General features: G+C 34.8%; 1 protein-coding gene across 3 annotated transcripts in view; it reads left to right on the top strand.

The window, feature by feature from the left end:
* Positions 1 to 19,826, top strand: part of FGD4 (FYVE, RhoGEF and PH domain containing 4) — a 292,080-nt gene that overhangs the window by 129,971 nt on the left and 142,283 nt on the right. For 2 of the 3 annotated variants that reach the window (XM_074194757.1, XM_074194756.1), the window contains exon 2: positions 17,989 to 18,150. In XM_074194757.1, the coding sequence (XP_074050858.1) occupies positions 17,989 to 18,150 (162 nt within the window). Of the gene's footprint in view, positions 1 to 17,988; positions 18,151 to 19,826 lie in introns of those variants that run through there. The other variant, XM_074194758.1, reaches the window with a different exon arrangement.

Below are 19,826 nucleotides of genomic sequence, written 5' to 3'. Positions count from 1 at the left end.
TCTCCTTCAAAAAAGAGAAATCTCAAGAAAAAAAATTTAAAGCATGCTTCAGTCTATATTCAGACACCATCAGTTCTGTCTTTGGGATAGATAGCATTCTTTATCATAAATCCTTCCAGATTCTCTTGGGTCACAGGATTGCTGAGAAAAGTAGGTCATTCACAGCTGATCATACTGTAATATTGCTGTTATTTTGTATTCAGAACATTTTCCATTGCATCTGCTCATGTAAGTTTTTTTTTTTTTTTACTGAGAGCATCCTATTTATCATTTTCAGTAACAAAAATAACATTTCAACTCAATTATATACCACAACCATTCCCCAACCACTGGGCATCCCCTCAGTCTCCACTCCCCAGAAGAGCTGCCATAGTTATCTCTATCCATATAAGTTATTTTCTTCCCATATTTCATATATTCTGGAATTAAGACTTAGCAGTGGCACTGCTAGGCCAAAGGGTAGGCATGGTTTAATAATCCTCGGGCATAGTTCCTATTTCTGGCATTTTTTGGGATAAATGCCTTCAGTATTTCTAACCATCCACTCATAGAAATTTTTTTTGAAATACAATCTATTCATAAGTTCATGCACAGATTTCCACAAGGTGTACAGACTGAAGATGCACAAAAGATTTATATGAAATTTGGAATGTAAACACTAAGTCCTGTAGAATGTTCACACTTTTCCTTAAAGAGAAATCTGACATTGGCAGAATTCGTAGTGTCAATAATTTCATAAGGCAAGGGATGTAATTGTCTGCAGGAGAACTGCAAATAGCTAAATGTTTAATTTAGTGGTCCTCTCTTCAAGTTAGGAAGGAAAATATAAGGATATTTTTCTTCCATCACTCCATAGGAGATTGTGGCATTGTGGGAGAAGCAGTCAGCTGTAGTTTGTTTGGGTGAAGAAATCAACAACTCTGACTCCAGATGGTAAGAAAGGCTTAGACTTGAATTCTTAAGTTGCAAGTTTTCTACAAAAGTTCACAAGTTAGGTTCTTTGGAGAAGCAGCAAGATAGTAAGTTTCAGTATTTCTTTGAGCTAAAGGGAAAGTGGCTTAAGGGATAAAAGTTGAGGGAAAGAAAGGCTAAAGTGAAAGCAGGAAACCATCCTCTAATACGGGAGAGAAGTCACATAGGAATCAAATTTAAGTACTTTAATGAGACGAAGGTGAGTTTTTAAGAAGGTAATAAGGGTAAGCAAAAAGAGACAATTACTAGCTGGGAAAGGTAAGGTTCTAAGAAGACAGTAGCTGGCGGGGGGGGGGGGGGGGGGGGGGTGAACACAGTTTTAAGAAAGGGAAACATGGGATCACCATAGTTTTAGTCACAGACATAGGGCCACATGGATCCAGTCTCATGGAGCAGCTTAGAGAAAGAAAAGGGAGAAGAAACACTGCAGCAACTGTCCATCAGGAGTCAATAGGAAAAAGAGGGTGAGCTGGAGAGGAACCATGCTTAAATACATTTCTATGGTGGGTCTCCAATACAAAAGGGTTGTAACATTTCTCTGTGTCCAGAGTTCCCCTCCTTCAGTATGATATTAGCAGCTTAAAATGATCTTGGCTTTAAAAATGTTTCAAAATTTCGATCTTTAAGCATCAATCTTAACGAAAACCAATATGGTCAATATTCAACATCTATTTAACAATAGATGTACAGAGTACCTGCTAATATTCTAAGGAAGATAAAAAGTTTAGATACAAAACCCTCATAAAGTTCATAGTGCAGTAGAGGGATAAGACACAAAATAATTTGTGAATTAGTTCTTCAAAGATACTACATACTTTGTTTCCAAATATTGTTATTGCAGTGGTATATTATAATAAGAAACTTGTGAGCAAAGTGGGTACAAGGATATGAGGAAATTGAGGTGTGCTGAAATTTAAAGCCATAAAAAAATGTGAGAACAGGTGAAAAGGAAAGTTTTTCCCATTTTAGTTGGGAGAATTCTGATTATTCAATCCATTCAACAAACATTTGTTAAATAGAATATATAGTTATTATAAAGTTTGATAGCTGTTTACCTAAAGGATGTTTACACACAATACAGTATTGGGAGATGTAAAAAAAGATCATGGGGAAAGGGGAACAGATAAAAACATAAGAGAAAAGTTATTGTTAATTTCATAAGACAGCAAATAGTTTAGACCTTAGTCAATCATAAACCAGCATTTTACGAAACACACTTCTAGTGTATTTCAAAGTTAGAAGAGTCTATTTTGATGTTGATGTTAATGAAGAATCTCTTTTTTCTTCTCCTGTTTCAGAAAAACTAGGGCTTCCTTCTTCTTGGGTTATGGCATAATATGCATGGGATTGTTTGAACTGCAAATTCCACCATGCTTAATGTCCTAAATATCTGTCTGAGCTGCTGTCTATAATCTGATCTGATCTGCAGTCTAGCAAATTGAAGTTTTTTTTAAATTCAATGATTCTGTCACAGGGACTTTTAAAATTTTACATAAAATTTTAAGATGAATAAATTAATTATTAATAGTGTGTATAAATTGTGTTTGTAAGGTAAGCAAAAACTAGTAAAAGTAAACACATTTCTTATTGAAGCTTTTCTGATATGGTTTATTTATGACATAGGTTTGCATTAGTGGCAGAATTTATGTAGTAGACATTTGTCAAAGAGACCAGATACTAAATATAAGTGCTTTGTTGTGGTCTCGCAATAGTATAAAAATGCATTATATGTTGTAATTTTAGGCTTCTTTCAACAGGTATTTTGAGTTACTAAAAGATGGGAAGACTTTTAGTGCTTTAGATTAGTATTTAATTTATATTGATTGGTATTTTTTTCCTTTTTCTGATACTTTTTTTTTAGGTTTTTGCAAGGCTAATGGGGTTAAGTGGCTTGCCCAAGGCCACACAGCTAGGTAATTATTAAGTGTCTGAGACTGGATTTGAACCCAGGTACTCCTGACTCCAAGGCCGGTGCTTTTATCCACTATGACACCTAGCCACCCCTTCAAATACCTTTTAAAATGTTGAGAGGATGGCAGCTAGGTGGTACAGTTGATAAAGCACTGGCCTTGGAGTCAGGAGGACCTGAGTTCAAAACTGGCCTCAGACACTTAGGAATTGCCTAGCTGTGTGACCTCGGGCAAGTCACTTAACCTCATTGCCTTAAAGAAACAAAACTTTTTAAAAAAATTTGAGTGGAAAAATTGCCAGTGTTTGATTTCTAGGCCTGAAATGATGGAAGAAATTTCAGACTGATTGCTTATTGATATGTAATGCTACTATACTAGTCACTGAAAAGAAAAAAAGAGATCATTACTCTTCAAAATTTGGAAAAATTTCAGAGAAGTGAAAACTAATTCCTTTAAACTCCAAAAAACATAAGCACAAAGTTATGCCTTTGTTTTTTAAGTACTTGATTATAATTTTAAAATACTAGAGTTAAAAACCCATTGTTATTTTATTTTTTAATAATAAAATTGATTGAAATTTTAAGTTAAAAAAATTTCTATCATATGATATACTCCACTTTGGAATTATCCTGAAAACTTTTTTTTTGGTAAGAACAAAAGAATCTTCTTCTATGTTGTATTGCTTCTGATTGCCCATTTCACATAAGAAAAAAACTCTCTTTGATTTCTGTGAGGGTATGTCTATTAGTGGTATAAGCAAGTCAAAGGATCTGAAATTTGATAAATTTCTGGGAATAATGCCAAATGTTTTCCAGAATGGCTGGCCACTACCAGTACAGTAGTGTGCCTGTTTTCCCACAGATTTGCCAACATTGTGTTTTTCCTCTTTGGTCTTCTTTTCCAGTCTAATAGAACTTTGAAACTTTAATTTGTATTTTTCGACTTATTAGTTATTCATAGCATTTCCATGTTATAGATTTCTTCCTTTGAAAACTACTTGGTCATATCCTTGACCTGTTGGAAAATATTCTAGTTTAAATCAATTCATTTTGTATTTTGGACTAAAGTGTGGAGGGAGAGTTTGATATGTTATTTTCTGTTCAAAGATGATTATGCTCTCATTGCAGCCTCTAAAGCTGAGATGCAAGAAAGTATAGATCACTTCTCCACCAGACAACACCACACTAACCATACAAAAAACCATCGATTATAGCAAATGGAGAAGTCATAGTATATACTGATATATGTGGGGCTACACAGATAAATTTTAAACTGTTACTATTCTAGATCTTGGGCACTGAATGCCATTTAATCTATCTAAATGGTTTAATATAAGAAGCCCAGATGTTAAGGATGAATATAAGATTTTCTAGACCATATTTTTTTAGAATAAGGTATCCAGTCAGCAAATGTCCGTATCATTTGCAAGTAAACAGTCATCAAGATCATCATATTTCATTAAATTAAAAAAAATCACCACTATTATTGGATTTGACCTGGTCCTAAGCAAACTTGGCTGCTTCAGAGGTAAACTTGTGACAAACAGTAGACTTGACTAATTATCTTTAATTCATGAAATAAAGCAAAGTTCCATAATATTAAACAGCCAATTCTATGTGACCTTTCTTAAACATTGAAAAAGAAACCTAGAGGATGATGGCCATAATTTGGGCTAAATTCTAAGACACAACAGTGTGACCATTTCTAATTCAGCAGGCCACATGCAAACTTCTCAGGCTGTCCTTCTTTAATCTAAATCTATCCTACCTTTATTTCTTTTTTTTTAAATAGTATTTGATGGGGCAGCTAGGTAGCACAGTGGATAGAGCACTAGCACTGGAGTCAGGAGGACCTGAGTTCAAATATGGCCTCAGACACTTAATAGTTACCTTAGCTGTGTGACCTTTGACAAGTAATTTAAGCTCATTTCCTTAAATAAAAAATAAAGTAATAAATAATATTTTAGCATTTTTTCCTAATTGCTTGTAAAAAACAATTCTGTAACATGTTTTTGTTTGGGTTTTTTGCAAAGCAAATGGGGTAAAGTGACTTCCCAAGGCTACACAGCTAGGTAATTATTAAATGTCTGAGGTCAGATTTAAACTCAGATACTCCTGACTACAGAGCCAGTGCTCTATCCACTGCACCCCTACCTGCCCCTGTAACATGTTTTATTTAACATTTTGAATTCCAAATTCTCTCTCCTTCCTTTCTTCCCTTCTTTTTTTGAAAGATTTTATTTATTTTGAATTTTACATTTTTCCCCTAATCTTGCTTCCCTCCCCCCACTCCCCACAGAAGGTAGTAGGTTAACTTTACATTGTTTCCATGTCATGCATTGATCTAAGTTGAATGTGATGAGAGAGAAATCATATCCTTAAGGAAGAAACATAATGTATGAGATATAGCAGAATTATATAATAAGATAACATTTTTTTTTAATTAAAGGTAATAGTCTTCAGTCTTTGTTCAAATTGCACAATTCTTTCTCAGGATACAGATGGCATTCTCCATCACAGATATCCCAAATTTGTGCCTGATTGTTTCCCTGTTGTTTTGAGCAAGTCCATCAAGGTTGGTCATCACCCCATGTTGCTGTTTGGGTACACAATGTACTTCTGCTTCTGCTCATCTCACTCTACTCATCTTGCTCAGGATCACTTTGTGCAAATCCTTCTAGGCTTCCCTGAATTCCCATCCCTCCTGGTTTCTTTTTTTTTTTTAGGTTTTTGCAAGGCAAATAGGGTTCAGTGGCTTTCCCAAGGCCACACAGCTAGGTAATTATTAAGTATCTGAGACCGGATTTGAACCCAGGTACTCCTGACTCCAAGGCCGGTGCTTTATCCACTAAGCCACCTAGCTGCCCCTCCTCCTGTTTTCTAATTGAACAGTAGTGTTCTATGACATACATATACAACAGTTTATTAAACCATTCCCCAATTGATGGACATTCACTCAATTTCCAATTCTTTGCCACCACAAACAGAGCTGCTATGAATATTTTTGTACAAGTGATGTTTTTACCCTTTTTTCTTAATCTCTTCAGGGTATAGACCCAGTATTGGTATTGCTGGATCAAAGGGTATGCACATTTTTTGTTGCCTTTTGGGCATAATTCCAAATTTCTCTCCAGAAAGGTTGGATGAGTTCACAGCTCCACCAATAATGTATTAGTGTCCCAGATTTCCTACATCCCTTCCAACATTGGTCATTTTCTTTTCTGGTCATATTGGTGAGTCTGAGAGGTGTGACATGGTACCTCAGAGATGTTTTAATTTGCATTTCTCTAATAGTGATTTAGAGCAATTTTTCATATGACTATAGATCACCTTGATTTCTTCATCTGTAAATTGTCTTTGCATATCCTTTGATCATTTGTCAATTGGAGAATGTCTGGTCTTTTTTTAATTTGACTCAGTTCCCTGTATATTTTAGAAATGAGTCCTTTGTCAGAAATACTAGTTGTAAAAATTGTTTCGCAATTTACTACATTTCTTTTTATTTTGGTTGCAGTGCTTTTCTCTGTGCAAAAGCTTTTTAATTTAATGTACTCAAAATTGTCTAGTTTATTTTTAATAATGTTTTCCTTGGTCTCTTCCTTGGTCATAAACTGCTTCCCTTTCAATAGATCTGACACATAAACTATTACTTGATCTCTTAACTTGCTTATTATATTGTTTTTTTTTTATGTCTGAGTCCTTTATCCATTTTGATCTTATCTTGTTATAGGGTGTGAAGTATTGTCTAATCCAAGTTTCTTTCATACTAACTTCCAATTTTCCCAATAGTTTTTGTGGAAGATAGAGTTTTTAATCCTAATAGCTGAACTCTTTGGGTTTATCAAATAATACATTACTGTAATCATTTCCTCCTAGTGCACCTATTCTATTTTACTGATCCACCACTTTATTTCTTAGCCAATACCAGACAGTTTTGATAACTGCTGCTTTATAATAATTTTAGATCTGGTAAGGCTAAATCACCACATTTTGTACATTTTTTTCATTGAATCCTTGGAAATTCTTGACTTTCTATTTCTCCCTATGAATTTACTTAAAATTTTTTCTAACTCATTAAAGTAATTGGAATTTTTATTGGTAGGGCAGCAAACAAGTAGTATAATTTTGGTAGAATTGTCATTTTTAATTATTTTTGCTTGGCCTATTCATGAGCAGTTGATATTGGCCCAGTCGATTAAATTTGATTTTATTTGTGTGAGAAGTGTTTTTAAGTTTCTGAGTCTGCCTTGACAGGTAGACTCCCAGATATCTTATATTGTCTGAAATTCTCTCCTCCCTTCTTGAAATAGGTCATGTGTGTTCAGTTATGCAAAAAAATATATTTTAGTCATGTTTTGAAAGAAAATACAGATCAAAAATAAAATATGACCAAAAAATAAAATGAAAAAAAAAACATGCTTCAATCTGCATTTAGACTTCCTTCAGTTTTTTTTTCTGAAAGTGGATAACATTTTTCAAAAGAATCCTTTAGAATTCTGTTGGATCATTGTTTTGCCGAGAATAGCTAAGTTATTCAAAGTTGAACATAATATTACTATTACTGGTTCTGCTCTGTCATTTTCATGTAAGTGATTTCAAGTTTTTCTAAAATCATCCCATTTGTCTTTTCTTGTAGTACAATAGTATCTCGTTGGAATCATAGACAATTTGTTCAGCTATTTTCTCAGTTGATGGATATCCATTTAATTTCCAATTCTTTGCCTCCATAAAAAGAGTTGTAATAAATATTTTTGTATAAATAAATCCTTTCATGTTTTTTTAAAAAAAATTCTTGATTGAGCTGAGGGAGGGGAGTGAAGAGAGACTGCAGAGCTCTGTCCTCTGCCCCTGGAACAGGACTCTGGGGCTCTGACCACATTCAGATCCTGATTGCAGTCTAGCCCCGCCCCCAAGAGCAGCAGGCCCCCCCCCCCACCTCAGCCCCGTGGCAGAGGGAGGTGCTTATGGTCATTCACAGACCAAGAGGGAGGACAGAGCCTCACACACTGAGACCCTTGTGGGAGTGTCCCAAAAGCTCAGGAAGCACCCCCAAACCAGGCCCAGGCTGGGAAAATGAGCAAGCAAAGAAACAAAAGGAAGACTATTGAGAAATATTTTGAAAATGAGCCCAAGAAGGATCAAAATACTCAGTCTGAAGATCAGGAAGCACAAGCTCCTGCATCTAAAGACTCCAAGAAAAACAGAAATTGGGCTCAGGCTATGACAGAACTCAGAAAAGACTTTGAAAAGCAAATGAGGGAGTTGGAAGAAAAAATGGGAAAAGAAAGGAGAGAGAGGCAGGAAAAACATGAAAATGAAGTCAGCAGCTTAGTCAAGGAAATCCAAAAAAATGCTGAAGAAAATAGCATGCCAAAAACCAGTTTAGGGCAAATGGATAAAACAATTCAAAAAGTTATTGAGGAGAAGAATGCTTTAAAAAGAAAAATTGGCCAGATGGAAAAAGAGATAAGAAAACTCTCTGAGGAGAACAAATCCTTCAGACAAAGAATAGAATTCAGGGAGATTGATGAATTTAACAGAAATCAGGAATCAATACTTCAAAACCAAAAAAAAAAAAAAAATGAAAAATTAGAAGAAAATGTGAAATATCTCATTGAAAAAACAACTGATATGGAAAACAGACTTAGGAAAGATAATTTAAAAGTTATTGGAATACCTGAAAGTCATGATCAGGAAAAGAGCCTTGACATCATTTTCAAAGAATTACTACAGGAAAATTGCCCTGATATTCTAGAAGCAGAGGGCAAAATAGAAATGGAGAGAATCCACTGATCCCCCAGAGAAAGAGATCCCCAAAAACCAACCCCTAGGAATATTATAGCCAAGTTCCAGAACTCCCAAGTCAAAGAGAAAATATTACAAGCAGCCAGAAGGACACAGTTCAAATATCATGGAGCTGCAGTCAGGATCACACAGGACTTAGCAGCAGCTACATTGGAAGCTCCTAGCGCTTGGAATACAATATACCAGAAGGCAAAAGAGCTTAGAATGCAGCCAAGAATGAACTACCCAGCAAGGCTGAATGTCCTCTTCCAGGGAAAAAGATGGACTTTCAATAAACCAGGGGAATTTCAAATGTTCCTTTTGGAATGGCCAGAGCTGAACAGAAGGTTTGATCTTCAGATACAGGACCCAGGTGAAGCATGGAGATTGGAGGAGAGGGGGGAAATATGAGGGACTTAATGAGGATGAACTGCATGTATAGAAAAATGATACTGATAATATTCATATGAACCTTCTCAGTGAATAGAGCAGGTAGAGAGAGCTTTTATAGTTGAAGCACAGGAGAAAGCTGAACTCAAAGATAAAATATGGTGTAAAAATGGAGTCAGAAAAAAAAGGGAAATGGAATGGGAGAAAGAAAAAGGAGAGGGGGAATAGTCCAAGATATTTCACATAAGATTTTTTTTATTACAATGAGCTATTGCAATGATATGGAAGTGGGGAGGCAAGGGGGAATGAGGGAACCTTTGCTCTCATCAGAGATGGCTAGGAGAGGAAACAGCAAATATACTCAATGGGGTATAGACAACTGGAGTAAGAAGAAAAGAGGGGGGAGCAGGGGAAGGAGTGGGGATGTGAATAAAGGAGGAGAGGATGGACCATGGTGGGTGACTGGTCAGATATAATGCATTTTCTTTCTTACTTCTTGCGAGGGGCTGGGATTGGAAGGCCTGCCCAGGACCACAGGGCCAGGTGGATTCTGGGCCTAAGGGGTGGTATGGGGGCTCAGGGCTTCTTGGCCTCAGGACCAGAGATCTTTCTGCTGCACCACTCAGCAACCGTACAGCAGAGTCAGAGTGAAAGGAGAGAGAAAATAGAGTACATGGTAGTGGAGAAATAAGAAAGGAGGGAGTTGTGATCAGCAATGGCAATGGTGGAAAAATATGGAAATAACTTTTGTGATGGACTTATCATAAAGAATGAGATCCACCCATGACAGAGTTGTTGGTGTTGGAACAAAGACTGAAGCACATTTTTTGTTATGATTATTTGGGGGAGGGTGCAGGGCAAGTGGGGCTGGATGGCCTGCCTGGGGCCAGATTTGGACCCAGGTGCTCCTGGCTCAAGGGCCAATGCTCTGTCTGCCACCCAGCCACCCCTACTATTATTACTATTTTATTTTATTTTGGGTCTTTTTTTTTTCTTTTTTCTTTTGGTTTTTGCAGGGCAGTGTGGATCGGGTGTCTTGCATGTTACACGGCTGTGTGAGTGTTGGGTTTACGAGGCTGGATATGGACTCGGGTGCTCATGGCTCCAGGGCTGGTGCTTCGTCCATTGCGCCACCTGGCCATACCTACAATTATTACTATTATTTTTTTATTTTAATTTTTTTCTTTCCCCTTTACTTTTTTTGCCCAAGCAAGTCTATCTATATTCATGGGGGAGGAGGGGTATTTTGTTTACTTATAAGCAAGAATATTTTATTAATGTAAAAAAAATTTGTACAAAATGAGAATAAAAAATAAATTAAAAAAAATTCTTTGTGACATAGACCTAGTAATGGTATTGCTTGATTTAAAGATGGATCTTTGGGCATAATTTTAAATTGTTCCCCAAAGTGATTGGATCAGCTTATAATTCACCAAAGGTGCATTAGTGTCTGTCCCAATTTTCCCACATCTCCTCTGATATTTATCATTTTCCTCTTTTGTCATGTTAGCCAATCTGATAGGTATGAGGTGATACTTTAGAGTTGTTTTCATTTGTCTTAATCTAATCAATACTGATTTAGAGCATTTTTCCCCCATATGATCATAGAGAGTTTTAATTTCTTCATCTGAAAACTACCTGTTCATATCTTTTTTACCATTTGAGGAATGACATGTATTCTTATACATTTGATTCACTTCTCTATATATTTCAGAAATGAAGCCTTTTTCAGAGATACTTGCTATCAAAAATTTCTCCCCAGATTTCTGTTTTCCTTTTGATCCTGGTTGCATTGGTTTTATTTGTGCAAAATCTTTTTTTAATTTAATATGAATAAAATAATACATTTTATGGATCTCAATATGCTCTTTATCTCCTGGTTGTCCTAAACTTTTCTTTTGATCTCATAGGTGAACTATTCCATACTGTCTTAACTTACTTATGGTATCTTTCTTCATCTAAATCATTTTGATCTTATGTAAATTTTATAAGATGGTGGTCTATACCTATTTTCTGCCAAATGACTTCCAGTTTTTGCAGCAGTTTTTGTCAGTGAATTTTTATTACAAAACCTCAAGTTGTTGAGTTTAGCAACCTCACTGTATTTGGGTCTTTTTTCCCACTGATCCATCTACTTCTTAGTACGAGATTGTTTCGATGATTAGCGCTTTATAAAATAGTTTGAGATCTGGTATGGTTAGGCCATCTACTTTCACATTTGTTTTCATTAATACCCTTCCTTATCTTGACCTTTTGTTCTTCCAGATGAATTTTGTTATTTTGCTAGTTCTATGAAATAATTTTTGATAATTTTATTGGCAAGGCATATAATAAGTAAATTAATTCTGGTTGAATTGTCTTTTATGATATTGACGTGACCTAGACATGAGCAGATGCTTTTTTTTTTGCAGTTATTTAGATCTGACTTGTGTAAAAAGTGTTAGTAATTGCTCTTATAGTTACTGAGTTTATCTTGGCAAGTAGACTTCCAAGTATTTTATATTGTTTTTAAAGTCATTTTAAGTGGAATTTTTGTTTTTAATCTTTTTTTGGGCTTTGTTGGCAATATTGATGATTTATATGGTCTTATTTTATATCTTGCATCTTTGCTATAATTGTTATTTAATGTAGTTCTTTAATTGATTATCTAGAATTCTCTTAGTATATTTATTTTTATTTCAAGTTATCCTCCATGCATTTTGTATTCCAAATGTAATCCTTACTCCAAGTCTAGAGCTCTATTCACTGTAACACCATGTTGTCATAAGTATATATTCATGCATATACAAATATATCTATGCATGTATATCTATAATTTTCTAAGTTTTGCATTCATACACACACACACACACACACACACACACACACACACACAGAGCATGTGAGGCTAATTGACTTGCCCAAAGTCACGTAGCCAGTATATTTCATATAGGTAGAATTGAACATAGGTCTTCTGTCTCAGACCAACTCAGTTATGCCACATTGCCTCTTTCTCCTTGTGTTTTTATAAATGCACACCTATACTCACACCCACATATATCCGTATGCATACATGCACACATATTTGGACCAGCTAGATGATGCAGAGGATAGAATGCTAGGCTTGGAATCTGGAAAACCTGATTTCAAATCTGATCTCAAACATTTCCTAGCTGTATGACTTTGGGCAAGTCATTTAACACTGTTTTATTAGATTCCTCTTCTGTAATAAGAACTGGAGAAGGAAATAGCAAACCACTCAAACATCTTTGCCAAGAAAACTCTAAATGGGGTCATGAGGAATCAGATATGCCTGAAACAACTGGACAATACCAGTAGTAATACATGTATATGTTTATATACATGACCATATGCACATACCTAATGATTCTTTATGATTGAATTCTGTCATCTTTGCTTCTAGAAAAATCTTGTAGGAATGTTGTTCTTGTTTTTATTTATTTATTTTTTTGCAAGGCAGTAAGATTAAGTAATTTGCCAAAGATCACACAGCAAGGTAATTATTAAGTGTCTGAGGCTGGATTTGAATTCAGGTCCTCTGGACTCCAGTGCCAGTTACTGTATCCACTGCGCCACCTAGCTGCCTCATAGTAGTAATAATGTAAGTAATATTGAACCTACTTTCTAAGCCAGTTTCTTCTTACGGAACTTCCCTGAGAGATTGAGAGACACATTGGTGCTGTTGATCAGAATGGAGAAGGTGTTCATGTTAATCTTTTTGTTCCTAAATCAATAAACAAACATTAAACACTCAAAATTTAAAAAGTCATAATCTAGTGCAGTAGAAAGAGTACTGCATTTGAACTCAGAGACTGTCCTTGAAACACTGGGGAAATCATGTGACCACTGTCATCAATTTTCTTTCATCTAAAAGAAGGTCGAATAAGATTAGTGATGTCAAACTCAATTGGAACCAGATTCCAGGTGGCATATTGATTTTAAGTTAAGAGTGAAGTCAAACTCAAATGGAACCAGATTTCAGGTTAAGATAATCTATCTTGCATATTTATTTATTTTGCTAAAAACATTTCCTAGTTATGTTTTATTCTGGTTTTGGTTCAGAGTTTGATACTTCCTGATTGGATAATCTGAAGTTTCTTGTGGGTTGGATATAATATTTTCTGATTCCAGGTTGTTATGTGGTGTAGTATAGTTAAAAAAAGTTTTGAAGCTGGGAATATTGATTCAAATTCTCCTGCTCTCCATTATTCCTGTTTAAATTCTTCATCTATAAAATGAAGTGTCAGACTAGATGGCCTCAAAGACCCTCCCAGATCCTTAGCTAAAACCTTATGTAGAATTATAAATTGCTCTTTGTTCTTCAAAACTAAGATAACACAGTGTCAGTTCTTGATATTCTCAGATTGATCAAAAACTGCAGTATGAAGTTGTGATATTCCTCAGAATACCAAGTGTTTAAAAAATTTTTGTAGCATGAGAAGTAACTTTTGTAGACAACCTGTACAAATCTCATTAGATAGTGTCACATTTCTAAGAAATGTTCTTGGGATATTGAGTTCTAGAAAATATTAGTATGATCCTAACTTTTGTGGACTCAGAATAGTAGAGTTGAATAGAAAATTCTGTTATCCTGCCTTTTGCTACCTCTGGTAGGATAAATTGAGTAAAGAATTACTGAATATGTTACAAGACAAGAAGGAAAAACCCCTTTCTAACTTGGAATATAATTATCCCTGTATTTCTAGTGTGGAAGAATATTAAAGCTATACAAATTCTAGTATTTAGCATTTTGAAAGTAACATATTTTCCTATCTTTGATTAGTGAATAGCTTCTTCAGTCTATAATATCTACTATCTACTTAACTATTACAAGTGCTTGGCACCTAATAATCACATAAAAATGCTTTTTTCCATTCACTCATATGGAATGGAATTCATATAAGAATATTTTTAAAAATTGCATTCCTAGATAATGTGGAGAATGATAGTGCCTTCCACCTGTAGTGCTGCATCGATGTAATCAATGTGGCCCACCCTTTGAATTTCTTGCCCTAACTAGCAGAACTAGAGAGTTCTCAGATATGGACCTGCATCATGTTTCCTTGTGATTGAAACTTTCTTTGGGTCCAAGGTGGGGATTAGGCAGAAAATTCACTTGTATTGTTTGTTACTGTTGATCCTGAGTCCTCATATGTGAATTCTGAAACATAAAATATGTCCTAAATGACAAGGCAATAGCAGAAAATATTTTAACTTCATAGTTATTCAAAATAAAGGAAATTCAGTAATAAAAATAATAAGATCCACACATAAACTAGGATCATACTCTTCCAATGGGGGGGGGGGGATAATAGGAACATAGTTACAGAACCTTAGTTGGGAAGAACAGGATGAAAATAACTTGTATGCTTGGGTCAATTTACAACTCTAGATTTCTATTCTTGATGTCTCTGGTCTTTTCAGGAATACTTTTGCATCTGAAGGCCCTTCTTTGCTAATTCCCCTTCTGGTCCTCACTTTCTGTTGTCCTTTAATTCTTTTTTCACTTGGATATAGGAATAAGTTCTTTTAATTGATAATTATATTTGACCCCTGTAAAAGTATTATGCTATTATAATTATAGGGTTCCCTTAAGGAAACAGCAAAACTCAGTTTGGACAATGCAGACAATGAACTTGCTGAACGCACACTCTTCATTCCACAGGATTCTCTCATTCAATCATGTATCAGCATCTAAATAGTGTAGAAATCACAGCTAAGGACCTCAGGTTGACTCTCAAGGCAAACAAGCCCAGTCAACTCAACAGATTACTCTTATGTACAGTCAATCTATGTTTATAGCAAAGCCCACCCCCCCCAGATTTAAATTCAGGTACTCCTGACTCCAGGGTCAGTGTTCTATCCTATGTGCCACCTAGCTGCCCCTCAGATATATCTCTTTAGAGACTTCACCATTCACAAACTCTGGATGGTCCTAAAGAACAATTGCTTTAAACGACTTCAACTTTTGTCCAGTAAATAACCCATCAAAAAGAGATCTTTCTACTGTAAGAAGACTTCCAAGTCCATCAGCTGACTGTTTCCACTGGTGTCTTTTCAAATAACTCACTGCTTTCTTTCCTGGTCCTGTTGCTTCCTTTCTTCTTGTCGCTGCTTCTAAATGGCAACAAATCCTTCTTGTAGCAAGTGACTTCTCTCTAGTTATACAAAACTCATTAAATCCTACTTTCAGTTATAAAACCAACCATCCTTAATATTCCTACAGTTGCAAATATTTATTTGATTTGTTCACTTATGAGTCTTAACCTCTTTAAAAGCAGTTACATGTAAATGAGTTTGGGGGAATACACTATGTTGTCTCAGTCATATCTCTACTTTAACACTTCTCATTTCTATCTGACCCTCTGAATGGCCTGTACCACTCATACTTGTTTTTATTTTTAATTTTTAAATGATTTTTATCAATATCTTTTAATTTTTCTTCACTCAAATTTCCTCTTTCCCTTTCTTTTCTTACAAAGAATCGCCTCTTGTTGATAAAGTTCTGTTATTTTAATGGGAAAACTATTTCTTCACAGTTGTATTTTAGAATAGGGATTTTTGCACATAATTTTCTTCCCCCTCTCAGTGAAAATTCTTTTCATCTTCAAAAGAGACATTGCAACTTTTGCAAGTTGCTTTGCTCCTTTTTCTTCACACAATTTATTTTCTTCCCTCCCTTTCAAGAAACAAATTTTATGAATCAAAGGACTGGTCACAACATAGGGAAACAGAATTTAGTTGAAAGTGGGCAGTTGGCATGATGTTAGAGTTTAGATGAGAGCTTAAAACTTTATTTGCTTATTTTTAAGTCATCTGTATAGAGACCTTGAAAATAGATGAAATTTCAAAAAGAAGAGAAAAGGACTCAGGAACACAGTCTTAGTGGAAATTGATGCCTAACTGAATGAAGGGAAATTGCTGAACTAACAAAGGATTTGTAAATATATTTTTCATTGTTACTTATAATGTAACAGATTATAATTTTGCAGTGATGAACTTCAGAATGAAAGTATTGCTTTTAACAGCCACTTAGTAATCAGGTTGATTTAAAGGGAATCTTTATTGTGAATGATCTGAGGACTTTTTATATGGAGCTGTTTAATTTTTTTACTTAAGTATCAGATTTATTTTTCATTTTTTTGCAAAGGCAGACATCTCATTTTATGGATTTGTTTTTGTGAATGTATATATTTTATGCCTGGAACAAATTTGTGGGTTTTGACCCCAATACTAAAAATGAACTTATTCTAATATGAGTCTAAAAAGGAGAATTCTCCTTGTAATTTTTTTAAAAATTAAAACTAAATCTATTTGAAATGTCAACATGAAATAAAGACTACCAAGTAACAAAAACTAGAATCTTGAATGGAGTCAAGGATATTGCAACCGGGGGTCACCACACAGCATTAGGGTGCTAGAGTTAAATATATTTTAACGTGGAGAGAGATCTTGGTAGGTATAGCCTCTTTTGTGTAAGTTATTTTGCTTAATAACTGAAGGTCCTTAGTGAAAGTCCAGGAAGCTGCAGGGATGTGATGTCATCTGGTCCAAACTGCTGGCTCAGGCTCCAGGTACCACAATCTGGAAACTGATTTCGACCTGCTTCAGTCTTAAAAATCAGTTGGGATCAATGTCAAGTAGCTCTATATGATGTTTTCATTTAACATTTTTAATGGTTTTCAACAGACCTCTTTTAACTAGTTTTGATCACCCACCAGTAATTCATAGCTTTAGGATCAGGCAAGGTCAGCAGCTGCATTTAACAACTTTCCTCTCTTATTTCTCATTTCTTTCTCAGTCCTGCTTTTTAGAACATTTTAGTCTTAATTATTTAAAATAATTTCCAAAATTTATTTTATATATACTGTCTTTACCTGTCATTGAATATTGTGTGGAAACTACTTCTCTGTTTATTTGGTGGAAAAAAGTAATATATGGTATGTTTCAAAAAAAAAGGAATTTCCCTTTATCTTCCTGCTTTGTTCATTTGATTTCTGACTATATAGTAACTAACTGGCTATATAGGCTGGGTATTTTGAAGACTGTTGGAGAGCTAAGAAAGGAAAGATTTTCATATAGATTAGGGTCTTAGAGGCTGGCATATTCCATGCAATCTTCTATTATCTGAAACATTTTATATCAACTGCATCAACTTCAGTATTTCATTTTTTCCATCTTTCACATTGTCTCAAAAATGTGTATAATAATCTTCATTTATCGTAGTATATTAGGATATTATTTTTGAGGTCTTCAGAATACTTAGATCATTAATATGGGAATGGAATCTTTATGAAGAAAATTCTTTTCAAAAGGCAGTATATATGAGATATATTTCTTTAAGTTTTTTGAGCTTTTGTATTCTGATAGCTTAACATCAAATTATTGAATTTCTCTACTGTGAACTGGACTGTACCTCTTAACCTGTGGAGGCTAGAGCTCAAGAGACAGAGCAGGCAAGAACAAGAGTGCAGAGACCAAAAAAGTTTATTTCTAGAGTGAGAGAAACTGCTTTCAAGCATAGTGGGAAACTAGACACATTTGATGGGGACCAGTGGTGGCAAATTTCAATACTTAGACCAATGGCTACTCCTCGAGTTGTACCCCTGACAATAAAGGATAACAGTATCAATGAGACAAGTTTGATTCATAACTGGGCTTCATGACCAGAACATGGATACAGCAGTTTTTTGCCTGAGATCAGAGAACACCTGGTTCTGGGTAAAGATTTTTGGATTTTTCCTTAGGCTACAATTATCCAGAGAGTGATTGCAAAGGATTGTTGTTATGCCAAGCTCAGGGTATAACCTCCTTGCTATTCTTGGAAAACAGTGTCTCATAAAAATATTTTGACATTACCATGACTAAATGACTGTTTTTGTTTTGACTGTTGCTGAAATGATTTACAACCCATTTATTCTGTTCTTTCTCAGGTAGCAGTTCCTCTCCAAAGATTATTATAGTTTCATCTCCATGCCCATCAAGCAAGACTAACTTATCAGTTAATCAGAATGTATGTGATGAGACTCAGGGAATAAATAGAAAATCACCAATTGCAGTGTCCCCATATTCAGCTACAAGTTCAAAGCCACATGGTAAGTTAATATTTGGGTTGCATTTTGGTTATGTAAATTTATTTTGTTTTGAGGTCTGAACCTATAATATTCCATTAATGGAGGTAACTCATTGAAGAGGCTCTCTCTTCTGATGAAAACTGGAAACTTAGCTATAATTTAGAGTCTTTTTTACTGGTGTAGGTAGTATTTTATTCTATTTTTTTACATTCATTTTTATATTGAGTTTCAAATTTTCTCTCTCCCCTTTCCCTAAGATGGCAAGCAATTTTAATATAGGTTATATATTACAAACACGTTAAATGTATCTATGTTCATTATGTTGTGAAAGGAGAAGCAGAATAAAAGGGGAAAAAACATGGGGGGAAAAAGTGAAAATAGAATGCTTCAATTCTTATTAGACTCCATCAGTTTTTTCCTCTGGTTATAGATAGAATTTTTTATGAGTCTTAGACTTGTCTTGGATTATATTGCTAGTCAATCAAATAAGTCAATTATTTGATCATCGTGCAATGTTGTTTTCATCATGAAGAATGTTCTCCTGGTTTAGCTCACTTCATTTTGCATCAATACATGTAAGTCTTTCCAGGTTGTTTGAAATCTCCTTGCTTGTCATTTCTTATTGCACAATAAGAACAACTTGTTAAGCCATTCCTCAATTAATGGATATCCACTCATTTTCTAGTTCTTTGCCACCACAAAAAATAGCTTCTATAAATATTTTTTCTATAAATATTTTTCTACATAGAAGTCCTTTTCCCTTTTTAATGATCTTTTTGGCATATAAACCTAGTGGTATTGCTGGATCAAAGGTTATACACAGTTTCATTGCCCTTTTGACATAATTCCAAATTGATTTCCTGAAAATTCCCAATTAGACAAATTGATGCTGAGTAAGTGAGAAACAGGTGAATATTATACATGGTAACAGCAAAATTATGTGATAATCAACTTCTCAGCAGTATCTCAGTGATCCAAGACAATTCCAAAAGATACATGATAGAAAATGCCATTCACATCCAGAGAAAGAACTATGGAATCTGAATTCAGATCAAAGCATACCATTTTCACTTTGTTTTTTGTTTTTAGTTTTTCCTTTCTGTGATTTTTCCCTTTTGTTTTGTTTCTTCTTTCACACCATGACCAATGTCGAATTATACTTACATGGAAAACCTTTAGCAGATTGCTTGCTGTCTTAGGAGGGACAAAAGGAGAAAAATTTGAAACTAAAATCTTAGAAAAATGAATGTTGAAAACTATCTTAAATGTAATCAACACAGTTGTTAAGGTGTGGAACCTGGAATCAGGAAGATCAGAGTTCAGATTCTGTCTCACTCACTAACTGTAATCCTGGGCAAGTCACTTGATCTTTCTCAGCCTTAGTTTTTCATCTGTAAAATGAGGATTATTATGAGAATCAAAGCTATTAATATAAGTAAATGCTTTGCAAACTATGAAATACAATGTAAATATAGCTTTGATTATGATTATTATAGGAAGGATTGGTGCCATTATAGTCTTCCTTATTCAGATCACAATCTAGTATTTCATTTACTGTGGTTTCTTCTGAGCACCGCATTTTAGTAAAGAAAGATAAATTGGAGTTCATCTAAAAGAAGGTGAAAGGATAATGAAAGGACTAAAGAATGTGGATGCTTCACAAAGCTTGGAAGATTGTTGTCTGGAATTCTGCTGCA

The sequence above is a fragment of the Macrotis lagotis genome, chromosome 7 (genome assembly GCF_037893015.1).
Source record: "Macrotis lagotis isolate mMagLag1 chromosome 7, bilby.v1.9.chrom.fasta, whole genome shotgun sequence".
Taxonomy (NCBI): domain Eukaryota; kingdom Metazoa; phylum Chordata; class Mammalia; order Peramelemorphia; family Peramelidae; genus Macrotis; species Macrotis lagotis.
Note: the sequence above shows the minus strand (reverse complement) of the source record. Positions and strands in the feature narration are given on the sequence as shown.